The 25,461-nt window shown below is 38.6% G+C and overlaps 2 protein-coding genes across 3 annotated transcripts in view; one reads left to right on the forward strand and one right to left on the reverse strand.

Annotated features, from left to right (window-relative positions):
• On the forward strand, positions 1 to 21,386 carry MS3_00004562 (uncharacterized protein). 2 transcript variants are annotated; one of them, XM_051212496.1, is made up of 6 exons: positions 149 to 180; positions 1,741 to 1,914; positions 3,931 to 4,003; positions 12,578 to 12,696; positions 14,196 to 14,442; positions 21,046 to 21,386. In XM_051212496.1, the coding sequence occupies exons 2-5, from the start codon at positions 1,770 to 1,772 to the stop codon at positions 14,411 to 14,413; spliced, it is 555 nt and encodes a 184-aa protein (XP_051073356.1). In that variant the 5' UTR covers positions 149 to 180; positions 1,741 to 1,769; the 3' UTR covers positions 14,414 to 14,442; positions 21,046 to 21,386. The 2 variants fall into 2 exon arrangements, with proteins under 2 accessions (XP_051073355.1, XP_051073356.1); XM_051212495.1 differs by having other exon boundaries at positions 1 to 1,914; positions 13,232 to 15,034.
• Positions 18,470 to 25,461, reverse strand: part of MS3_00004573 (uncharacterized protein) — a 22,900-nt gene continuing 15,908 nt past the window's right edge. The window contains exons 12-14 of the mRNA XM_051212510.1: positions 22,279 to 22,299; positions 21,183 to 21,205; positions 18,470 to 19,768 (exon numbers count right to left, since the gene is read on the reverse strand). Of these exons, the coding sequence (XP_051073357.1) occupies positions 19,725 to 19,768; positions 21,183 to 21,205; positions 22,279 to 22,299 (88 nt within the window). The 3' untranslated portion in view covers positions 18,470 to 19,724. The remainder of the gene's footprint in view (positions 19,769 to 21,182; positions 21,206 to 22,278; positions 22,300 to 25,461) is intronic.

Genomic DNA, 25,461 nt, shown 5'->3' on the forward strand with positions numbered 1-25,461 from the left:
CAGTATTTCGCTATAATTTGCCAGTTTTTCGTCTCTTTTATCAGCAATACACCTAATTTGTTATCTGAGGACATTTGTGGTCCACTTCTACCAAATATGGAAGCCCTTTAAGAGAAAGCTCTTTCATTTTGTCCAGAGCCACTCGTCCATTGGACACCAGCGAGTGTCACAAAAGGTGCGGTACGTCTCGCACAAATATAATACGTCTAATTGTTCTGTATCAAACAGCGTTTGCTTTGAAGTGCTATTATAAGGATTTGATAACTAATCAGTTATTTTGTTTTCAGGAGTACAGGTACTCAGTAATCATTCATTGTTATTCCTCAAACTGGCACCGCGGTGCAAACGCGTGCAAACAAAAATAAAAAAAGAGGCTGAACTTTGACGAAATATTGGGATATTTCCTAAGAAAGTTTGGTGTGAGTATAGTAGACGGTCCACCGAATTTTCGCCACCCTTCAAAAGATGCTGAGGAATTTTTCTTTTAAGAAAGGATTTATTGGATTTAACATATCAGCTATCGCTTATATAGATCCAAGGATTCTGATCTTTCTTTTCATTGACACCAAACATTCTGGTCCCTAAATGACCTCAATCTGACTAGTCTTCTTCTCACGAGTTTACATCAGGTTGTTTACCATGCACTATCGTACCTTAGCTTAAATACACGTCAAAATGGTTCAGTTTCCCCACAAGTATTACACATCACAAGGGTACCTATCTTAATAAAGCAAAGTATAGTGTTCATAAACTGTTGCTCAAACAATTCTATAAGATGATTGTAAAGTCTGGTATCTTTGGGCTGAGGTTAGTCAGAGAATCTGCTCAGTCGTCTTTTTTTTTCCAACGGTTTTATACATTCAGCAATAAAAAAGCCAGACGGTTTTTGAAAATGGTGAATATTATACTTCAGTAGGGGCTACTATTCAAAACACCGGTTTCAGTGGATTAAGCATGTTTTACAAAACGGCTTTCATACTGATCACAGTTTGTTAACACTAAGACTAGGTGGACAACACAAAGATATGACATGTATTAGCAAAATAATTTCTTTACTGAGGTCTTGAATCGATCAATGATCTCAATAAAAACTAGAAGTCTCCACAACCCCTATACTAATAATTTTAATGTGCTCACCATCGACTAGCCTTGAGAGGTAATTCTCGGAGTTCTAGTGAGAAGCCATGACCAGTAGAGTTCAGGTGTGAGGCAGTCATCCATCGAAGACAATGGAATATGGTCACGCAGTATCGTAAGTTGGTTGAAGTGAGACATTAACACGACTGGATGCCGGCTCAGTTGTCTAGAGGTTAAGCGTTTCTGTGCGGGACCATAGGTGCTCACCGTTTAGGAGTCACACTAGGGCGAAACGGCCTTTCAGTGCTCCCAGGTTTTCAATAATGGTCTGACATTGATGGACTCATGATCTCAATAAAAACTCAACAACCTCCAAAACCCAATACTGAGGATGTGTCATTATCAACCCTAGGTTCACTACAACTTTACAGATGTGATGCCTTATCAAGTATGATTCAAACTATAAAATAATGGCCTAGGACGTGCTAGTAGGTTTTGACCACCATGAGATAACTTCGACTACTGGTCAGAAATGGGTTCGACTTAAAATTGGTCGCAGTAACTTGGATGCAACGAATCGTTGTCTACGGTGGTTATGACTGACTAATTAGTTCCATAGTAAAATATATGATTGACTTCTGTTCTGATTTCTGGTCATTTTAGGTTTCTGCTCAAGTTATTGTGTCTGTCACATGTGTTCGATCGATGGATCATATAAGCATATCCGAAAAACGAAACCTTCAATCGCTATTCCCTATATTCATCCCAATCGTGAGCACTTAGATGAAAGGGCAATTTATGGCTTCATTATATATCTTGTATGTTTTCCTGCATTTGGTGAGTCATCGCTTTCAATTTCCAACAAATGAACCGTGCATTTCATTGCTTGTTACTACTTTTTTTGGTACTACTATGTACCATACGCGTAGATTCATATTCTAAAAGAATATTTCGTGTCACTATAGCAATCACCATCGTTTTGACCATTATAAACGTACACGAACTTGATTCAAATAAATGTCAATCTATTTTCTAATAATTGTTTAAGGTTCGACCACCAGTTTCTTCATATTATGATATCAGTTTGTTGCCCCCAAATGCCCTGGTACGGCTGAGAGTGGGGAGAGTCCGCTCACCCTCTCGGAATGCTCTCACAAGGCCACGTGCATACAACCACTTTCAGGGAAGTCCTACTTACTGCCTTCTCGCTGCATTACTGGTGATTACGAAATCGACAACACGAAAAGCGAATGTCCGGCTCTTTAACCGGGTTGGTGACATGGAGAGTCCATCTTGGGGAGTTGGAAAACCTTGATTCCAAACCAATGGTGCACATGGACTCTAGTATTCTGAAGGAAAAAATGGCGTATGAACCAATTGTTGGTCACCATCTACGATGTTCCACTGCCTCGTGGATCAGACCATTGTGTTGAAGGCTCCAGGTATAGCCCTCTAAGAAAACTACCTGATTCGGTTTGGGCACTCGGGCAGTATCACGGCCCTTACACATATCAAATGAGATTTGTGTGGTTCATATGTATTTGGTGCCTCCTTGTACGAATATCTATGTGTTCAAATAATAATAATCAGTTCTTTAGTCTTAATGGTTTGCTTCACTACTATCACTATGATAAAATTAGATTTCGTTTGCAATCAGTCACTGGATGTGACAAATTCATGACCTCTTCAGCCTTACATAAAATAAAGTAACAAAATCTAGACCTAGTTGTATTAATTAACGTACGTCAGTCAGTCTTAGATAACGTAAGATCTAGACTAGATTTATATCTGTCCAAGTAGTTATGCTACGTTTCAACACCGAAAACAAAGTCAAAGTTTAACTTTTTCCTAAATCTATCCTATGGTGGAGAGTGATGAGCGTCTGCATAGGTGTTTTGCATGCTTATATATGTTCTATGTACCTAAATTGACTTAATTTTAAAACATCAGTTAGTTTCTTGTTTTTCTTTATACCTAAAACCCTATGTTTAATATTATCATTACTCATTAGATGGTTTCACCATACACAAGCTATGCTAACCAAATTATCACAACCTATGGATGTATTATACTTTCATGGGTCACGATTTACAATTGATTCCGTAGAACAAATGGTCTGTATTCTTCATTTTTGTGTATAATCAAATCATATAGTAAGCTGCGTTGACGTCAGGTATATTGTGTAGGTTGGCTAATAAGATCATGAATCCCCATCAGCTGCGACGGTTTATGTTATGAGTATTAAGATACCCCATTGTTGTGATCGCTGAAGTACAAGTATTTTGGATGCTGCCAATCATTGTTCAGGTTAAAACACGACATCACTTTGTAGAGTTATTGAATTTAAATCTAAGCTTTTTAGCACAGAAGTAGGCTTTCGGACTTGAGTACACGTGATTGGTAATATTGAATGATATGTATCTAAGCCGATCTCAGGCATAAAAATAATTTTTTTTTATATCACTCCAATAATCCATCTTTTTATTCTGTGCCTAAAATTCCTTTATGTTTTCTTCCTAATTTCTTATTTTTTAATACTGCCGTTAGTTTTACATCTATGCTACTATCCTATAATTTTACTAGCTATCGTTAATTTAACCAGTGTACTATTATTCGGACATTTGGACTGCTTGATTCTGTAGCTTAGCATACTGATCTCAGTCGCTATAAATTTACTAACTCGTGTTTCTGAGGTTTGGTCTCAGTTGATGTAACCTATGTATTTATTTTGCTTAGATTGTAGTACCTGTTGTTGCTTTTAAACGTGACGTCATAATCTCTGTTAATTGTTAGTTTATATCCATGACCCAGAAAGTCATAATTTTTGTTTTGTGCTGTTTTATACGATTTCAGTATTGTATGTAATTTGGGCATATATTCCACATGAATGGTTGAATTTAATTGGAATAACATACCTACCCAACAAGTAAGCTTTAAAAAAGATTGTTCTTTGATCTGTTAACTGAATTTCACACTAAGCGCCAGTACTTAGGGGACAATAATCAATTGAATCCCCATGAACATTCTTTTTATTGCTGTTAGGTTGGAAGGCTCTGCCAAGGCGAAAAAATGTGGCTCTGTAAATATTGTCTTTTCCTAATCTTCGCGTATGCTGCAAGTTTCGAGCCTAGATCCAATTATGGATGAATTCTACCACCAATTAAAAGACATCGGATAAGCGAGTTCGACATGTTGTAGTTCTAGAATAAGCTTTGAATATGCAGGTCAGGTGTCTACGCATAGAGGAAATTCGTTTAGGTGGTCAGTGGAGACGTAGGTCAAATAACAATAACTGCATCTTGCAGCTTTGCGTAGACCATATCCTTTTTCAAACCAGTACCAACTTTCGCAGGTCACCACTAATGTTCTACCTGACATCCTTCCTCTTTAAATCAAGCCTTGGTTGGAATTGGTCACATTGCGATCAGTTACCAATGACATGCCCGACCGAAGCTGCTACCTTGACGCGGTGATCGGGCTTGCCTATCGTGATGACCCAACCGAGCTATATTGGCTGGAACATATGTTCCTGCAGGTTCTACCATGCCAGGCAGGTCGATTGGTGAACGGTAAGACTAAAAGCAGCAACTCAAGGTCTGAGGGCGAAGTCGTACTGCTGACTGTAGAGGGGTGTGACAGCAGTAAGGTGTTCCCCTCGGATAACCAGCATGACAGCGATGCTGCCTTCCTACAAGGATGGGTGGGGTTAGAAAAGGTCGACCCTAAAAATGTCACACTTCACCTTACCTCACGGATTTCCGTCTCCGGCGGTAAGGCCCTTTGAAGAACAGAACTAACACGTTAAAAACCTTCCACAGAAAGGCCGTGCGCGACCGGCCTCAAGCAGTTGTTCCTTGGGCTCTGCGGTCACGCTCCCAGGTCGTTAAGACCAACACTAATCCAATTTCCTTTTCAGGTTCCTCAAGAAATACCCTTCCACGGTGTGAGCAGCCGGGAAGTGATATCAGCCCTCATACCCATGACAACACACGAGACCAAGTTGGTCACATTCAAATCCTTCCTACACCTTCTAATACCTCTCTTATCTCCATGACTAACCCTCCCCACGTCTCTGTATCACCTCGCACCGCTAGGGCAAACGATTCGAGTACGTGGAACGCTATTCCTGGTCTCCTGAAACCACGCTCTAAACTACACGTAGGAGCTTTTAACGTACGAACACTTTGCCAAATACGACAGCAGGCTTCCTTAGCTAAAACTTTAGAATCTCGCGCCATCGATGTGTGCTGCGTCTCCGAAACGCGCATACAGGATCTGAATAGCGTCATTCATCTGACCTCACCATGCCAAAATAAAGAACCGACTCGATTTACGCTTCGTGTATCTGGAAGCCCTGATTCTGCTTCCCGTGGCCTCGCCGGCGTAGGTATAGCATTGAGTCCTAGGGCAGAACTAGCTCTCTTAGACTGGATCCCAGTAGACAGTCGTTTGTGCGCTGTCCGACTAAACGGAACAGTAAGGATCCGGAAAGATAGGGACACTCGTCGTTGCATTTTTGTCGTTTCTGCCTATTCTCCCACTGACTGCAGCTCGGATGATGTAAAAGATGAGTTTTACAGAAAGCTTTCCGACCTTCTCCGAAAAGCTAGGCGCTCGGATGTAGTAATAGTGGCCGGTGACTTTAATGCTCAAGTAGGTAAACTAAGCGATAGGGAAAGACACCTAGGTGGATCTTATGGTGTCGTGGCTCAAAGAACAGATAATGGCGACCGTCTGTTGCAGCTATGCTCAGATAACCGCCTGTTCCTTGGAAATACTAACTTTAAGCACAAGCAAAAACATCTTTTAACATGGAGACCTCCTAATTCGTCCCAACGTTGGACCCAAATAGATCACGTCGCTATCAACCACCGATGGAGGGGCTCGATAGAAGACTGTCGCTCATTCTGGAGCACATGCTTGGATTCAGACCATGCTCTAGTGCGAGCGCGTATTTGCTTGCGTCTTACTTGACGTAGGAAAGACACTACAAGGAAACCTCTTAGGGGCCTACTTAATGATAGTCAAGCTAAGAGTATATTTCAGGAACAACTAGGAAAACAGTTAGGCAGCCATGTATGTGATGTCCACCCCGAGGCAGCATGGAGTGATATCCGAAAAGCTGTGGAAACAGCAGTGATATCTGCTAGTAAGGTAAACCAGAAGGTTAGGGAGCAACACTGGATCTCAGCAGCATCTATCGCACTGATAGATGCTCGGAAACTCATTTCACCTGGCTCTGAACATAATGAAGAGCGGAGTCAGCTTAAGCACAAGCTGAGAAGAAACCTACGCAATGATCGCGAACAGTGGTGGGTGGCGAAAGCAAGAGAGATGGAAAAGGCAGCGGCAATAGGTAATAGCAGACAATTGTTCAGACTCGTTAAGGAAACCGGAATTAGGAGCCCGACCGTTAGCGAAACAATCTCAGAGAAAGATGGACATATTATACATGCTCAATCCAGGAGATTGGATCGATGGGCAGAACACTTTAGGGATCAGTTCAACTGGCCTTCAGCCACACTTCGGTTTCCCACGATCTCTAGTCAACCTGAATGGCAAGTCAATGTAGGTCCTCCATCCCTTTACGAAGTTGAAAAAGCCATAGGAAATCTGAAACGAGGGAGAGCAGCAGGCCCTGACAGGTTTACTCCTGAGATTTTTAAGGATGGTGGTCCAGTATTAACAATGAGATTAACTGAGGTCTTAGGTAGAATTTGGGAACTGGACGTAATCCCATCTGACTGGTCTCAATCACTGATAGTGCCAGTCTATAAGAAAGGACTAAAGTCCTCTTGTGACAATCACAGAGGAATCAGTTTGACTAATATAGTGTCTAAAATATTAGCTTCAATAATACTTCGACGCCTAACTAAAGCTCGTGAAGAGCAGACTAGAGAAAATCAGGCCGGTTTTCGACCTGGACGTGGTTGTATAGATCAGATATTCACACTACGTCAGGTTCTAGAACACAGACACACATTCAGACGCCCCACAATCGTAGTATTTCTCGACCTTAAGGCGGCATTCGACTCTGTTGATCGTGAGGTTCTATGGCAGTGTTTGTCACTGAAGGGAGTACCAAAGAAGTTCATTAACCTTATAAAGGCTCTCTACTCGAACACAACTGGTAGAGTGAGAGCTTATGGCGAACTGTCATCAGAATTGATTACCTCAAGTGGTGTTCGTCAGGGCTGTCCACTCTCCCCATTCTTGTTCAACTTTGTGGTCGACGTACTTTTAGAGATAACACTCTCCTCATTTAAATTTCCAGGGGTTGAACTTCTACCGGGAGATTCACTTTCTGAGCTAGAATATGCCGATGACATAGTTTTATTTGGTGAAGACGCTGACAAAATGCAGAGTCTTCTGACCACTCTAAGCAACAATCCAAGCATGTTCGGGATGCGATTCTCTCCCTCGAAATGCAAAATGTTGCTTCAGGATTGGGTTACATCGACACCCGAACTAGTGATACGGAGTGAAGTAGTTGAGTGTGTCGACCGCTTCACTTATCTTGGAAGTCTCATCAGCCCTTTTGGTGTGGTGTGTGACGAAATCTCAGCACGGATACAGAAGGCTCGACTAGCTTTTGCCAACTTGCGTCATTTATGGCGTAGGCGAGATATCCGTCTATCAACCAAAGGACGTGTTTACTGCGCAGCAGTTCGTTCCGTCCTACTTTATGGCAGTGAAACATGGCCGGTAAGAGTAGAGGATAGTCGTGGGTTACTAGTATTTGATCATAGGTGTCTTCGAAATATTGCTCGTATATCATGGGACCATCGAGTAAGTAACACAGTTGTTAGGAAACGGGTACTAGGTAAGGATGGCAAATCAATTGATGAAGTAGTGAAACTTCATCAGTTGAGATGGCTGGGACACGTGTTACGTATGCCCAACGACCGACTGCCTCGACGTGCTATGTTTTATGGTGTAGGAGTAGGTTGGAAGAAAGCTAGGGGCGGCCAGACCAAAACATGGCACAAGTTCATGAAGTCACTGACAAGTGTTCTGAGTCATGTTGGTAGGTGTAGACTACCTGGTTGGGGACCGCGAGATGATAGCAACCGATGGTTAGAGACCCTGAATGACATGGTTCAAAATCGTTTGCAATGGCGCAGGTGCATCCACTCTCTGTGTTCTCCCAAATTCTAATTTTCTGAATTCTTCATGTCCATTTCTTTTTCCTCTTTCCAAATTTGTTTCACTGGATTATACTCTTTAAATAGCATCTCCAAACCCTAATCTTCCCGATTACTGCTTATACTCTTATTACCTCTACCACTACGGGATTTGAATCGACCACTGCATCTGTGTGCTAAGGTGGTGTGGCAACTCGAACTGATATACGTACGTACGAAGTTCTACGTTGTTACTGACTGACTGACTGACTGACTGACCAATGACATGATTGTGTACAAGACGTGCTTGCTTTGGGACCCCTATCTTGACAGTGACTATGATCTGATTTCCATCGAGCTTATATTGAGTTCCAGTGTCTGATAAGCTTATTGTTATATCCTAGTGAAGATTACATTACAAGTAACGTCTGAGATCTATTAATGGACTAATATTATTTATATATTCTCATGGTATAATATTCAGTAACTAGATTATGTATATCTATATTCCCCTTGTTATAAGCTTTATTTTGACCTATAATTTATTATTGTACGATTTACTGTTCTTAAACTATGCGCAGTTTATTGACTACTGCATCCCACGTTCATAGCCAGTTTTCGGCTTTATTGTGTTTGAATGTTATTTCCTATTTTATGGTGCGTTGGGGTCTGTTTGTTTGACATATAAACCCAGTATGTCTGAAATAAATGATTTTATTCGATTCGCATAGTGGAAGCCAGTATTGGTGTTCTGGACTCAAGGCTACTCATACCGGTCGAACGTCATTGGTTTAGCACAGTGTAAAGATTGTATAAGTCGTATTTTGACTGGTGGATAAATAACGTGATAACTGGCCGGACATAAAGTCACAACACTTATTGTCCTAAACGAATTGCAACAAGCAATTTACCTTCAGATTTTGCTATAATCAAAAATTGAACCGAATTAGGTTCACTGCTGACTACCAACTCACCGGCAGGTGTGCATGAGCACTGGTCGCTTTGTATGATGCTATAAAAATACTGGGCTCTTTATAAGGATAGTGCCGGACTGGCTAAATTGTTTGGAAAGGTTTTGGAAATTGGTCGTGAAAAGAAACGATCGTCATCCTCATCTTTGTTGTGATGGATTCTGTGGATTGCTGCCTGTCCAAATTTTAAATAATAGCCCACATTGTTCATCTAATTGAAATTGAAATGCTCTGTCTTAGTATAAAGACCTATTACCTTCAACATGTTTGACATTCGATCGCTAAATCATCTACCACAGTAATTAGATCAATGTTTAACTCCAACTAAACAAAATTTTAGCCAAAATCTATACAATGCGGACACTAAATATCATTTAATATAGATATGCAATAAATCGTAGAATATTTTGTGGCCCTTAAGCTAGACAAAACGAGATACATCTCTATATTCTAGTTTTATAGACATCCAAACATATAACTTTAACAACTTAGTGATGCTATCTTATTTTGTACTGGTAGGTGGTAACTTTTATTCAAATCCCTGTAGGTGCATCAGTTTGTACAAAATTATCAATTCACTTACTTAATGGCTATTAATGACTATGCAAACCCATGTCAGAATCCTTCTGCCAGTTTTTCATCGGGTATCTAAAATTAAATCAAATGTACTTTAATGTTGATCAAGTTTGTCAAATAGGTTTATTGAATATTAACTTAATATATTTTGTGAAGATTTTAAGAGTTAGAACGGAAGGATTGGCGAAACAGGAAGCGATCGTTGATCCTCGAGTTGCCAACGAAGGTCTTTTACGTAGAACGGTACCAGGAGAAGCATGCTGTATTTGTTGCTCGAGTTGGTATACCACACCAGAGTGGTTTATATCCAAGGCCTGAAGATTGCGTTCGTAGGGGTTCGGACCAGAAACGCTGCAGACGTAAGACGAAACTGCGTTGAGCCAAGGAGCCAGAAGCGACCATAACAATCAAGTGCAAAACCAAATATAGGCCAGGCAGATTCGAAACCTGAACATCGGCTGAGTGCGTTGACAAGAGCGTGGGTGGCCAGACCAGCTTTCGCCAAGGTTGACTGAAGTCGACGGTACCAAACGGGTGATGGTCGGAGGCGTGGGCTCAGGATACAAAAAAAAAATCAAAAGAAAAGAGAAAAAGTGTAGCATGCATGTAGTATAGGAATAGTCCGACACCGTATCCGCTGTTGATTGCACGGTTAGTCGCGAAAGCGTACGGGTAGGCGTACTCGGCGACTAGAACGCGAGATGGTAGTCTCGTTCGTACTTCGTGAGCCTACAATCTCATCCGAAGTCAAGGGCGGCGTGGTCTGCCAATCTGAACGTGAGACTGAAGTCTCGTCCGTAGATGGTGCAGAATACACGTGAGAATGAGGTCTCTGATGTATCTAGCGTGGGACCTGAAGTAGATGTAAGGATCCCGCTAGTAGATTTGATAGGTCTAGCATTGGGTCTCAAGTTATCGAGTAGGGCACTGTTATCGACGTGTGCTGTTTTGGGAAGATCAATGCTGACGATCTCGACGCGGCCATGTCGATCAACCTTGAAGGTCTTTCCGTGACGAGAAATCACGTAAGAAGGTCCTTCGTAAGGCTGTTGCATGGGTTCGCGTATCGAATCTACTCGTATGAAAACATGTGAACAGGTAGATAACTCTCGAAGGAGAGCGACCTGTCGATGCTGTATACGAGTTGACATCGGAGGCAGTGTTCGCATAAATTCAGACAGTCGATGGACGTAGTCTGATTTACCGAAATCGTTACTGCCCCGTGATATGGAAAATTCCCCAGGCAGACGCAATGTCCTGCCGTACACAAGTTCAGCGGCGAAACATTGGATATCTGCCTTCAAGCTCGTTCAGATACCTAAGAGGACAAGCGGTAAGGTTTCGTACCAATTGTCGTTTTCGTGTGCTCGAAGAGCACTTTTAAGTTGGCGATGAGACCGTTCAACTAATCCATTTGATGCAGGGTGGTAGGTGGTAGTGCGTTTGCGTTCCGTGCCAAGCAGCCGGGTCAGTGAGGAGGATAATGCGGATTCGAATTGTTTTCCTCGGTAGGTCGTGACAGTCGAGGGACAACCGTACAGTGCTATCCATCGTTCTACGAAGCGGTGAGCAACTGTCTCCGCCGTAATGGACGTGATGGGAATAGCTTCGGGCCATCTTGTAAAACGATCGATGCACGTGAGTATGTGATCATACCCATGCGATGGTGGTAGTGGTTCTATAATGTCTATGTGAACGTGATCGAAGAGAGCATCAGGCGTAGCGAAAGTGCCAAGGGGGGCGGCTACGTGCCTGTGCACTTTTGATCGTTGACATTGTAAGCATTGCTTCGTCCACATACGGACATCTTTATTCATGGACGGCCAGACGTATCGTGCAGCGACGAGACGTAATGTAGCTGCGATACCTGGATGAGACAATCCATGCAGGACATCGAAGAAGAGACGACGGTAAGCAGAGGGTACGATGGGTTGGGGAAGACTGGTAGAAGTATCACATAGGATAGTACCTGAGCTAGTAGCTAGGGATACTTCCTGGCAACGAAGGGATGTAGATTGTGGTGCTTCTGTACAAAAAGGATCGTTTGCTTGAGCGGCAGCCATAGAAGGAAGATTGAGCACCGGTGAAGTAACTGCATTCACTTGGATACGTGACAGAGCGTGGGGAATTTTCCACATCACGGGGCAGTAACGATTTCGGTAAATCAGACTACGTCCATCGACTGTCCGAATTTACGCGAACACTGCCGCCGGTGTCAACTCGTATACAACATCAACAGGTTGCTCTCCCTCGAGAGTTATCTACCTGTTCACATGTTTTCATACGAGTAGATTCAATACGCAAACCCATGCAACAGCCTTACGAAGAACCTTCTCACGTGGGGCTCATGTAGTGACCTACTTTTATCAAGAGAACGCGATTGGTTTATTGGAAACAATTATTACTATAACTAATTGTACCAGTAATTGTTTTTACTCTGCTTGTTTGTTTAACTGTACTAAAGACATCCATTACTCCCCCATCATTCTTCCGTTGACTGTGACCTTGTACGCTCGCACATTCGCCCATTGGTTCCACTGGTATTTCCCTCCGCACGATCTTGGTATACTTTCGATACCACGAGATCGTCAACGAATAAATCTGGTTACAATCTTTCGCCTTTTAATTTTCTGGTACGCGCTCATCTTGTAGTGGTGATCATAGTCAACCTCGACTGTACTGTACCGTGTTCGAATACATTAATGCAAACAGATTTATTCATCAGTTGAGTCTCACCTAAGCAGTTATGTTGGTAATATTTTATTCATATAATTACATTCTGAATTTGTTAAATAACTTTGCTGAAATATAGTATTTAAAAAATTTTAGACACTGGTCAGTTACTGCACCAATCTCACTACTGATTATATGTATATCTGGTCTTTTTGCTTATATTTGGAATAATCGTTCACTCATGCAACCGCTTACATCGATTTATCAAATTAAAGGTATGTAGATTTCGAAATGAAAATGCTTTTCAAAACATTTTTTATTGATCAATAAATTCATGTACAACTTGTGTACCAAATTCTTCCTAGGTATTTGCTGGTGTTAATAAGTGGGAATTTTGCTCCACACCTCGTATCTTGAAAGTTTACGCAGTGAAATCATGATATGCTATTCCGATATCCGTTGTCAATAATCAATAATCTAATGCGCGTCAAAAGCCATGACAAGAGAATGTAACATATAATGAAATAAAAATAAGTAGGCTCTCAGCTCAACGATCTTTCTTACAATGATCTAGTGCTAAATTTTTATCCCTAGTCAGTCGATTGATATAAACATATGATATTCAATGTAGAGTTTTGAATTTGTGACTCATTACAACTTATTTCATGTTTTGCTACATGTGACATGGAGGACTTTATCAAAAGTACGTCGGATTATATTTATGTATGACTTCAAAATCTCAGCGATAAATGAATTTACATTACATTTTCTTCATGATAACTCTTTAATTCGTTTATGTTTTAACTTCAGCTCTCCCTCGTTTGCTATATTCAATCATTTCTACGGTCTTCTATTGAAGCGAATGATACTCCTTTGTCGCTGCAACCAAATATCCTATCTAATAATACTTTTATTTCAATGTTTTTGGATTGACAAATGTTGAAAATAGAATTTTATAAGAAATCACAGACTGATGCTTGACAATATATTTCCGATTCAATAATAAAATCGACGAAAGTAACATGAATGGAATCATCAGCATCTGGATTCATGCCCCAAAATGCCCTGGTACGGCCGAGAGTGGAGAGAGTCCAAGCCAATGGTGCGCATGGGCTCCAGTATCCTAAAGGAACAAATGGCGTATGAACCAATCGTTGGTCATCGTCTACCATGGGGCTGCATCTGCTGACGTTGCTCCACTGCCTTGTGGATTAGACCTTCAGGTCGAAGGCTCCGGGTGTGGCAACCTAAGAAAACCACCTGGTTCGGTTTGGGCACTCGGGCAGTATCACAGCCCTCACATAATTCAAATGAGATTTGTGTGGCTCATATGTATTTGGTGCCTCCTTGTACGAATATCTGTGTTCAAATAATAATAATAATAATAATAATAATAATAATAATAATAATAATAACAATCTGGATTGATTAAAGGGACAGTTAAATCAACACAATATATCATCCATTGAGAAAAATCATGGTTAGTAATAGGGTCAGAAGTTATGTAAATGGTGATGATAACCAAAATAAATATGCAAACGATGACAGAGTGAGGGTTAATAACAACCAGTCAAGATCAAAGTCGACAGAACAGCGTGTTAGTCATGTGAGGAAAAAAATCAGATAGCTCACAGTCAGGTTCATGTTGATGGTGTTGTCCAGAAGGACGAAGAAAGCTTTGCGACCAAAGAGAACTCTACAAAAATCTTCCACTTGAACTCTAAATCCTTACCTCAAGATTTATTATATTTTAACAATCCTGTTATTGTTTCAGATTCACTTTCAATGCATGCTCAAAATCCAACTGATAGTTATGTCACAGATCAACAGTCTAATTCAAACGTATCAAAACCAGTGGAATTATTGAGACCATTATCGATAATCCCCCCTGTGTATGATTTGGATCATATTTGGGTGACAAGCGAGTTGTATTTAAAGACAAATAAAGTTACCACCTCAAGCATTATTGACCATGATAATATGAAGCGTTAACAAAACAGAAAGGATAAGATTTTGTTTTTGTAAATTATTAGGTGTTGATTGCTGTAAATATTTTGAATCTTCATTATTGACGTTCCCTGCAAATCATATCCGTATAAAGTTTTCCGACAATGTAAATATACCTTCTTATTTAAGGCTAAGGACGTCACGTTCTTTTTGATTGTGTTTTTCAGCTGATGGTCAGTTTTCTTAACAGTTAAACTTCAACAAATTAATTGTCATCACTGATTTTCATGTTAAACAACATATTTAGGAAACTTATACGAATATTCGTCAATATTAGAACGGATATTTTGGCAAAAATTGGGCGCCCAGTATAGAGAAGTCATTATATATGGAAATTATATTTGAAATAATCTCAGCGATTGAAATTTAAATAATTCCAACGTTTCGTCCAGCTAACTTGTCTGGACTTCTTCAGGGTAGAATAATCAAAATCATCAAACAAATATATAGCTTTTTAACAATCAAAACTATACTGTGTTAAACCGTATTTGGATGTTGATTTTTGTAAAATAGGATAACATGAGTTAGTTTACATGGTAATCATGTGGAAAATTCAACATGGAAATAATTAACTGAATAACAAATTGCATATGTGTGAGTGTGTAGGTATGTCTATATGTGTGAGATTAATTATTGATATTTGGTGTTAATATGTTATGTATAAAGGAATAAATAAAAGTGCATGTTCAAGGTTGAACAATGGTTTCTGAATCATCTATGTGCTTGTCAAATTTAGGAATCAACAAATACGTAATTGTATTGCTAAAAACTCATTGAATTCAGTCCAAATAACGATGCATGTGAAATAAACAAGTTGAATAAAGAGATGGTTCAAATTACTTGTCAACCAAAATTTGCCAGGTAGTTGCTAGTTGAATACCATCCTTTCGGTTCAAGCTGTTCTTGTTCATTCATATATACAGCGCTTCCGCTGTCGATCTTTCTTTATGATTGTTAAAACCTTTCTGAAGTATTTTGGTCCCTTCAAAATTAATCTTGTGTCCTGTTTCTAACGCATGTAACTCTATCGCAGACTTATTCTCAAGTTTCTTCAAAGCAATCGCGGATTTGGGAACATTTTCCAAACATTGTTTGTGTTCCTTCAACCTTACATTAAATTGTCTGGATGTTTCTCCCACATAAGCTGCATTACAATCATGACAGTTGATTTCATGCACAATATTTTGTTGTTCTTCCTTTGGTAACCTGTCCTTAACTTTCACTAATGTCGATCTTAAGGTGTTACTCGCCTTAAAATACACTCTTATATCATGTTTGCTTAGAATCCGCTTGGTTTCTTCCGATGTTTCACTACGGTATGGGATGGCTAAGGTGTACTTCCAAACTTTTCGTATACATTCTAGTTTAATTTTTCTCTCATTTTTAACAATCTCCTTTAAAAACTCTTGGGTAGTTTTTATCCCTAAGAGTAGAAAATGCTTTATTCGATTCAGTTCGTTGGTCTTCCTTATCTGTAACAAGCTTAGTACTTCTGTTCATTAAATTTTTTACAACATTAACTTTCGTGCACTGCACATGAGCCGAATCATAATCTAAGTATCTCTCGGAATGTGTCGATTTCCCGAAATTATTCAAATTTGGTATACTTATTGGAGGTTGTGAACTTTTTACTACAATCCTTTTTTCAAGGCGATTTCTTCATAAGTACATCAATATTTTTTCTAGTTAAGCGTTTATGGAGTAACAAGCTTCGTCATTTATATACTTAGGGTACATTATAGTTGATTCATCCCTTATATAAGATAACCCATTTTCTAATTTTTAACCATTAACATATTGAACTGAAGCGGTCCTACTAAATAGCCTATGAACAAGAATTTGATGATATACTTCACTATTAAATAGAAATTGTAGATTCATCTGCATGTAATATTGTTATCACAGATAAAACTTCAAATTCCGTAGAGTGCTACTTCAGAAATAATGTTTTATACAGTAGAAGATTAAAAAAGTTGATTTTTATGTGGTGTCTGCTTAAGATACACACAAATTGCCTGTACGCGGAATCAACTAAGCTACTAAACTAGAAAGCTTTGTTTGTTAAAACCGAGTCATGGAATATATATATATATATATATATATATATATATATATATATATATACTCGTTCATATATATGTATATTTGTCCCGCACATAGTAAAATCACATTTTTCAATCAATAGTATGTCTCAATCCTAAAAAAGGTAAGGTTAAGCTTTGACCACTCGCATACTCTTATGGTTTGAAGTGTGTCTGGCCTAACCCACTATATCACATCTGAAGCCTTACGTATATGAATGGATTCAAAGAACGTGAATATAATGGGCTCTGGTCATTAATGCCTAATCGGTGAAGAAAAATATTGTCATTAAGTCATATACATTTCTAAATTTATTTATTAAAACACAGACATTGGTACGAAAAGTCACCAAATATATATGCGCCACACTTTGTCATTCGTGTGAGGGCTGGGATACTGCTCGTACGCCCAAACTGAGGCAGGTGGCCTTCTTAGGGGGCCACTCCGAGCCTTTGACCTATAGGTCTTGTCCACAACGCAGTGGAGCGACATTAGGAGATCCAGGCCCATAGTAGTCGGTGGCCACAATAGGTTCATACGCCATTTGTTCTATCAGGTTCCTGTAGCCCATGTACACCATTAGTTTGGAATCAGGACTTTCCAATTCTCCTGGGTGAGTTGATTCTCCATATCCACCATCTCGGTTAAAGCGCCGGGCATCCTCTCAATTTCGTAAACAACACCCCCGCCGCGAGAAAGCAATGAGTAGGACTTCCCTGGCAGTGACTTTATACGCATGTTCATTTGAGAACATTTCAAGATAGAGCTGACTCCCTAATCTCGGCTGTACCAGAACATTTACAGTCACTTTGACTAGTATAACCTTCACTATAACTTCAGGTCTCGTTGAACTATTGAAGTAAGATAAAAGTCGCTCATACATACACATGTCACAATTTAAATATGTTGATTGACTTACAGAATCTCTATCATTCAGCAACAGTGTAGGACCAGGCACATATATGCATCGGTCCAAGTTGCCACACCTCATCAGCATAGCAAGATGAACACTGGATCCATAGAAATAGTTAATCCAGTGGTGGCAATATATAAAAGAAAGATTGCATATAGAGACATAGTACAGGAAGAGAGAATTAGTTCGTAGAAAGAAAGATGTGAATCGATTTTAATCTCATAGTTTAAGGGAAAATAGAGAGTATATACATCTACACCATTGTTGTTGCTACCTTGACGTGGTGGTCAGGCTTGCCTATCGTGATGAACCAGTCGAGCTACGCTGGCTGGAATATTTGTTATTCAAGGTTCTGCCATGCCAGATAGGTCGGTTGAAGAACGGTAAAACTAAAAGCAGTAAACCCAAGGTCCGAAGGCGAAGCCGTACTTCTGACTGTACAGAGATGTAACGGCAGTAAGGTGTTCCCTTCAGACAACCAGCATAACAGCGATTCTACCTTCCGATAAGGAAGGGTGGGGTTAGAAAAGGTCAACCCTAAGAATGCACACCACCGTCTCCGGTGGTAAAGTCTCAACAAGTACGGAGCTAACACAAAAATTACTCATAAAAAGGTCGTGTGTGACCGACCTCAAGCAGTTGTCCCTTGGGTACTGAGGTCACGCTCTCAGGTCACTAATGCCACTAATCCAATTTCATTTTCAGGTACTTCCAGTAGAACCCTTGCACGGTGTGGGCGTATGGGAAGTTATAGCCACCCTCATACCTATAACAAGCAGTCAAGACCACTGTGTTCATAATCAACCTCTTTCTTCAATTACTATTATTCCTTTTACACCGACTTTCAACTCTAAACTTCTTCTTTTGGCTTCCTCCTCAAGTGTCACCATAGCGAACGATTCTAGCGCGCAAAACACTGTCCAAGGTCTACTGAAACCTCGCTCCAAACTACACATTGGAGCCTGCAACGTACGCACCCTATGTCAAATAGGCCAGCAGGCCTCCTTGGCTAAAACCCTAGAATCTCGTACTATTGATGTATGTTATTTCTCCAAAACGCGCATACAGGATCATAGTGTGGTCATTCACTTGACCTCACCTTGCCAAAATAGACAGCCGACGAAATACCCTCTCTGTGAATCTGGCGACCCGATGGCTAGTTCTCGTGGACTGGCAGGTGTAGGCATAGCACTAAGTACGAGGGCGGAACGACCACTGACAGAATTTGACCAAGTGTTTATTTTTGAGTTATCTTCGACGTGTTCATCTTTGAATTATCTTGACTTCTATGAGGAAAGTCTAACCTTGATTCTAGTTACATTGACGGTACTATCATATTTCAATTCTTTAGGTTTCTAAAAAAACTGATTCTTATGTGACATATATTCTCTTAAAAACCTACTTAGAGAACAACACTTCTGTTTGACTGCTACCAAGCTGATATGATGGGCAAGTACTTGGTTTAACAGTCAGTTCTTTATTGAAGTGTAAGTGATCTATGAACTAATATCATGCAGTCGCCTATGACATCTTATCGCGTTATTTCCTTGTGTCAGCATTTTGTTTATAGACGCATCATTTTATTTCATGAAAATATTCTTTTGGCTAGTGGTCTTGTCTTTTATTTCAAAACACTCAAGCCCCTTCGTCAATAACCCAGTCTGGCGAGCAGCCATCACTCGTCGACATCATAGCATTGCATATCACCTGTCAATCGGCTTCATGTTCTTTCATTCCGATAGTAGGGAATTTGTTCATCTTATCAATAAAATCCTCCATAACTTAAATGTTCCCCATATTTATAATAGGTTCTGCTAATACTTACTATCAACAGAAGTGTGGATGGGATTTCCGCTATCCATTGCTACGTAGTATACTTTCATACCAACTAAACTTCAGTTTATATCTCCTAACACTTACTACAAAACACCATTTGACCAGCATAACAAGTGACAATAAATCTCAATAAAATAATTTTATTATAATACCTAAAGTTTCAGACTTATATGTTTGAAATGATCCTGTGTTCACATTCATGCGTATTGATTCTAAAGATGTGATACTACAACGAACATATGTAATTTCTAGTGACAAATTTTCGTTTAGGTACTCTTAATTAAGGTTAATAACTTACATTACTCAGAAGAAGGCAAAAATTGAATATCTAATTTATTTTTAATCACTTAAAATGATTATCAACATCCTTTATTAGTTCATTCACAATGTTTAAAGAAAACCAAACAAAGTTATTAAGAATAGTTGTTGAACTCATTCTCATACTATGTAGTTGTGATACTGACGTTATGGTCGATATATTTCAAGGCCATCATCGTATCTTATGAGATCTGATAATACGTTAAAAATTTTAATTATAAGTTTGTTGTTTACTCAGCATAAAGCAATTTTAGTACCAATGAAAATTAGGTTCCGATCATAATGGTTATTAAATAACTTTCACTAAATTATGAAAATACAATCTACAGTAATTTTGATTAGCATATTTCAATATTTTTAATTTTATGTGTGAACTATGGTACCGGATTTCCAAGGCCGGAATCAGTAACATTAAGTAATTCGACTAGGGGGATCTAATCAAACTATTCCCGATACGAATCATAATGGTAGATATAATGTGTTGTTTTTTCTGCTTGAGAAATCTAGATAAGTAAAAATGATATATTTGTAGTATCCAAATAAGTAAAAAAATATAGTTTTCTGACGTTTCGTGACTCAGTGTAAGCCACTTTTCAGGGAATAAATAACTAAATTAAATTAACCCAAGTTTAAATAGAAGAAAGCAAGAATACCGGGTGCGATCAACCAAAAGCAGGTCTAACTAAGTCAATGTCTCGTCATTCCGGTCAATGTGATTTATATGAGGCATGTTCGTACATTGTGTGTGTGTATGGGATGAAAAAATGTGACATTTTTGGGAAAGGATAGAGTTTAATTTGTACGTACGGTAATCGTATGAAATGTGAGTGGAATCAGACATTGTAACTTAGATAGATGGTCCAAGTCGGATGAATGGTGAAGCCTCCTTTTCTATTGAGGGCAGTGGAATTAGTTGTAGTTGAAAAAGCCTTTTTGTATTATTTTGATGTTTTTGATATCGATATGATGGTTGTTGAAAATGGCATGAACTGCTATTGCCGATTTAATTTGCAGTCTTTCCAGTTCTACAAGGTTATTAGATATACCTAAGGTGTTCTTTGGCTCGAGTCAAGATTTCACGATATGACCCTCCAATACAAAAGGCATCACAGTCAACACATCTTAATTTGTAGACTCAATTCTGAGTTGATACAAAAAGAACATTTTCCTTTACGCGAACTAAAGTATTTTGAAGGGTGTTTGTTGTTTTGTAATATATTATTTAGTTCTGTGTTGTTTTAAGACTCTGGAGTTCTTCTGTTGTGTCATGGCGGTATGATAAAACTACAGTACTAATCCATGACGTTTCATTCGGTTTATTATTTAGCAGTAACACGTCTCGTTTTATTGCGCTTTTAGTAATCTTCATAGGAAAATTATTAAGCTGTAAGATGTTAATTGTATACTTTCGTTCTTTTTGTTTGTCCTCTTCAGATGTAATAATTTTGTTTGCTTTTCTAATTTTTAGAGAATAAAAAACTCATATTTTCTAGCAGAAACTAATATTTACCTTTACAGTTCTACTTATTATTGACTTTGAAGACTATGATGCTGAATATCTTTATTTTCAAAGAACAGGAAAAACACAATCTAGTTGAAACTTACATCCCAATAGTTGAAATAGCTTCCTATTGTCAAATGAAAAAATGTTTGTTAGTTAAGAAAATTCACTACATATAATTAACATTTTCAAATGGGTAAAAATTATTTTTGTTTTGGTGTTGATAAATACTTTTAATCATTCTGAATAAGCCACTGATATTGATCATTTGTAATAAGATTTACTATAATACAATTAATAAATACTAATAGAGAATTATTAGTGAAGTCGGGGATGAGGGCAGATGCTTACTTGCAGTGTTGGTTTTTTTTTACGTGAATACATTATTGATTTATTTATTTTAACACATAGATATTGGTACAAGGAGGCACCAAATATATATGAGCCAAACAAATCTCACTTGATATGTGTAAGGGCTGTGATACTGCCCGGGTGCCCAAACCGAGTCAGGTGGTTTTCTTAGGTTGCCACACCCGGAGCCTTCGACCTGAAGGTCTCATCCACAAGGCAGTGGAACATCGTAAGGAGATACAGTCTCATGGTAGACGATGACCAACGATTGGTTCGTACGCCATTTGTTCCTTCAGAATACTAGAGTCCATGTGCACCATTGGTTTGGAATCAAGGTTTTCCAACTCCCCTAGGTTGACTCTCCATGTCCACCAACCCGTTTAAAGCGCCGGACATTCGCTTTTCGTGTTGTCGATTTCGTAAGCACCAGTAATGCCGGGAGAAGGCAGTGAGTATGACTTCTCTGGCAGTGGTTGTATGCACGTGGCCATGTGAGAGCGTTCCGAGAGGGTGAGCGAACTCTCCCCACTTTCGGCTGTACCAGGGCATCTGGGGGCACGTGAATACATCAAATGAACGGTACACATAAATAACCATACCACCTTTATAACTGAATTCTTTAGTAGTCTAGGATCCGTGTTGTTATTAGTCTTTACCAAGCAATAAAAATGATCTCATTTACGATTTGCTTTAGACAGTTCCTTTCTTTAAAACACAAAGATAACGTTTCTATAGATCCCAACTTTTATTCACTAGCTTACTAATTTAGTGAGACTCCTCGAAAAAAAAATAACTTCTTAGATAACTCATCTATAACTATGAATCTAGAAAATGAAACAAATAACTTACTCAGCCAAGTAGTATGGCGGACTGGTAAAAGTAATTACAAGATGTAATTTGAAATTGAAATTCTGTTCAGTTTACCAGATACTGAGAATTAATTGTAAGTAATACATGTCAAGTATTGTAAGTGTTTTCTTTTTGAAGTTCACTAGTGATACATCAACTATCTTAAGTAAAAAATAATTCCTGATCATGGCTATTAATTCATATCTAAGCTAAAATATTTACAGATCTTAATAAAATCAGATTATGTAATCGGTTGTTGAAAACATACTGTTAATATTTCTTTTAGAAGATTTGCTATATTTTTTCTAAATAGTGGGGTTTAATGTGTAGAATGAATAACATTCACGAAGTTAGGAACGACGTTCAGTGCTAAATGGAGCGAGGAAAATAACATATAGGCCCTCTAATACTACGTACTAGTACCTCCATTTATATTGAGGTAATGATATACATTATTTGTGCTAGAAAGACGGTCGTAAGTTTCTGACTAGAAGGTACAAGGCTTGAATACTGTGGGTAAAGATTATACTTTTTAAAAAGCAGTACTTTTCACTTGTTGTTGATTGGCTCAATTTGTTTTGAGGCAAACTGGTAACTATGATTACGATAAACTTGGGTTTATTAAAAATGAACTTCCCAATTCCGTATAGAGGCTATTCACCATTGCAATCTTATACTACATAATCTTGGCATTATTCATATTTCTTATGTGCAACAGTTGACAAATGAGCTGTTTTAAATGTCTCCTATTTTTATCTCATTTATACGTCTGGTGACTGAGTTGACATTTAAGTCATATTCGAATTTATTCTTAGTGGGACAATTTGAAAATAACTACACCTAATTGGAAAAACTTAGTCTGATGTATTGATGATTGACGATAATAAAAATCATTATGTTCTCCAATTTAAGTATTTATTTCACAATATAATTTTTTCAATCTTAATTTAAATATAGTGGTTGTTATAAGCATTTCATTGACTGTATAATACTACTCATGAATAAGTCTATGAATCACTAAAACCTCTTTGTCATTAATTTATAAAATTACACCAAGTTACAGTTTCCAAGATTCAAATATTTTAATCATATAACAATATAACCTTCGAGATTAGGTGATAATGATTATAAAAATTGTATTTGAAATAATCGCTTGTCTAAATACATTCAAATGTTGCTTTTGAATCGAGTAAAACTATGAAATGTAACGGACCAAATGAACTCTTTGAATAGGTAAACAATGTTTATATATCCAGTTCATTTTAAGAGACATAACAACGCACTTTCATGCAATTCACTATGACTACGTGTGTCTATACGAATAATTTCGTCAAATATACTGTTGTCAGTTTAGAGCTTGTGGAGATTGTTAAGTTTTTTTTTTGGATTGAGATCATGAACCGATTGATGTTAGACCACCATTGTAAACCTGGGAGCACTTGACGGCCGTTTCTTCCTATCGTGGGACTCCTCAGCAGTGCGCATCCACGATCCCACCCGCGGGATTCGAAGATGGTCGCGCAACTTCGTGGATTGGTTGAGGTTAGACATTTACACCATTGGATGCCGGCTCAGTGATCCAGTAGGTTAAGCGTTCATGCTCGAGACTGAAGACCCTGGGTTCGAATCCCGCGAGCAGGATCGTGGATGCGCACTGCTGAGGAGTCCCACAATATGAAGTGCTTCTAGGTTTTAAATGGTGGTCTAACATCAATCGGTTCATGATCTCAATAAAAAAACATACTGTTACTTTGATAATAAACAAGAAAAAATTATGTCGATATCCAATTGGTTCCCTAAATTCTTAATTATAGTAATATGCTGGTATATACGTTTTATATTCCGGATTTTGTTGGCATTCCACATCAAATGAATTTAATTCTCTCTGTCCACAGAATTAACTGTTGAACATGTTTGGACATGCATTCGGCATTAATTGTTTTAAGCCTGATGCATCGTTGTTAGTTAACATTTTTGTTATTGAACAGTTAACCCACTCATATAGAAGCTAAGTACTATTAATTATCTTAATTCATTACTAATTAAAGTCTGTTACTTCGGGAATTGATTTTTCCAAATAGATGGGCCGACTGAAACAACTTTATAAACCTACGATTAGAACCATCCAATAAAAATGAGGCATTATCCACAGAACTTAACCAATCAAATTGCAGCAAAAAACGATAGGTATTAGTGAAACAGTGACTACATAATTGGTCTGGGTCACATACTAAAAAAGCTAGTCGAATCAATCACATGAGTAGTTTTTGAAAAAAAATAAAAAGGGGTATTGTGGAGATTTTTTAGAAATTTTAATAATTGAAATCATGAGTCATTTGAAGCTAGACTTCGTGGATTGGTTGAAGTTAGATATTAACACCGTTGGATGCCGGCCCAGTGGTCTAATGGTTGGGCGTTCGCGCGCGAGACTGATGGGTCCTGGGTTCGAACCTCGCGGGGTGGGATCGTCGATGCACACTGCTGAGGAGTTCCAATAATAGGGTGAAACGGCGGTCCAGCGCTTGCAGGTCTTCCATGGTAGTCTAGCTTCAATTGACTGATGATTTCAACTATTGAAAAATAAAAAGGGTTGAAATTTATGAATTTTATTCCCTACCATCCCGTCCCGTACGAAACTTGTCAACCCGTATTACCTATGTGCATACTAAACTTTTAAAATTTCATTCGCAAGGAAAATGCCAATCTTATTGGTTCAATTACCATTGCAGTTGAAGTAAGCGCCTAGCCAATTAGATAATCAGATTTCTAGGGGGCAGTGTTTCATTTCCATAAACGATTAACCGTCCAACAAACTCTTCTGTTAAAAATTCATCACCTACAAACACCACAGATTCTTAGCCTTGCTAACGGAAATAGATTTAATGAATGGGGTCAGAAGAATTACAGATTGATACTAAAGTCGAAAGATCACCATCTTTATTAACCTGAAAGAAGATTTTCTACTGAACGTTTAGATCTACGCTTTTATTAGTCGGAGAGGAATAGGCGGAATTTAAGGAAGTGAGGTAAGAATCAAACAGTTTCATACTTCAAAATAAAATTATTGCACACTGCACATCGCTCCTTATGATAGTAGAAGAAAAAAGACAAAACAGAAAAATTTCACAGATTGGTGCTGTGACCACAAGAGAAAATTTGATGAAAGCATTATAGAAAGACAAG

This window comes from Schistosoma haematobium, chromosome 1 (assembly GCF_000699445.3).
Source record: "Schistosoma haematobium chromosome 1, whole genome shotgun sequence".
NCBI classification, from domain to species: Eukaryota; Metazoa; Platyhelminthes; class Trematoda; order Strigeidida; family Schistosomatidae; genus Schistosoma; species Schistosoma haematobium.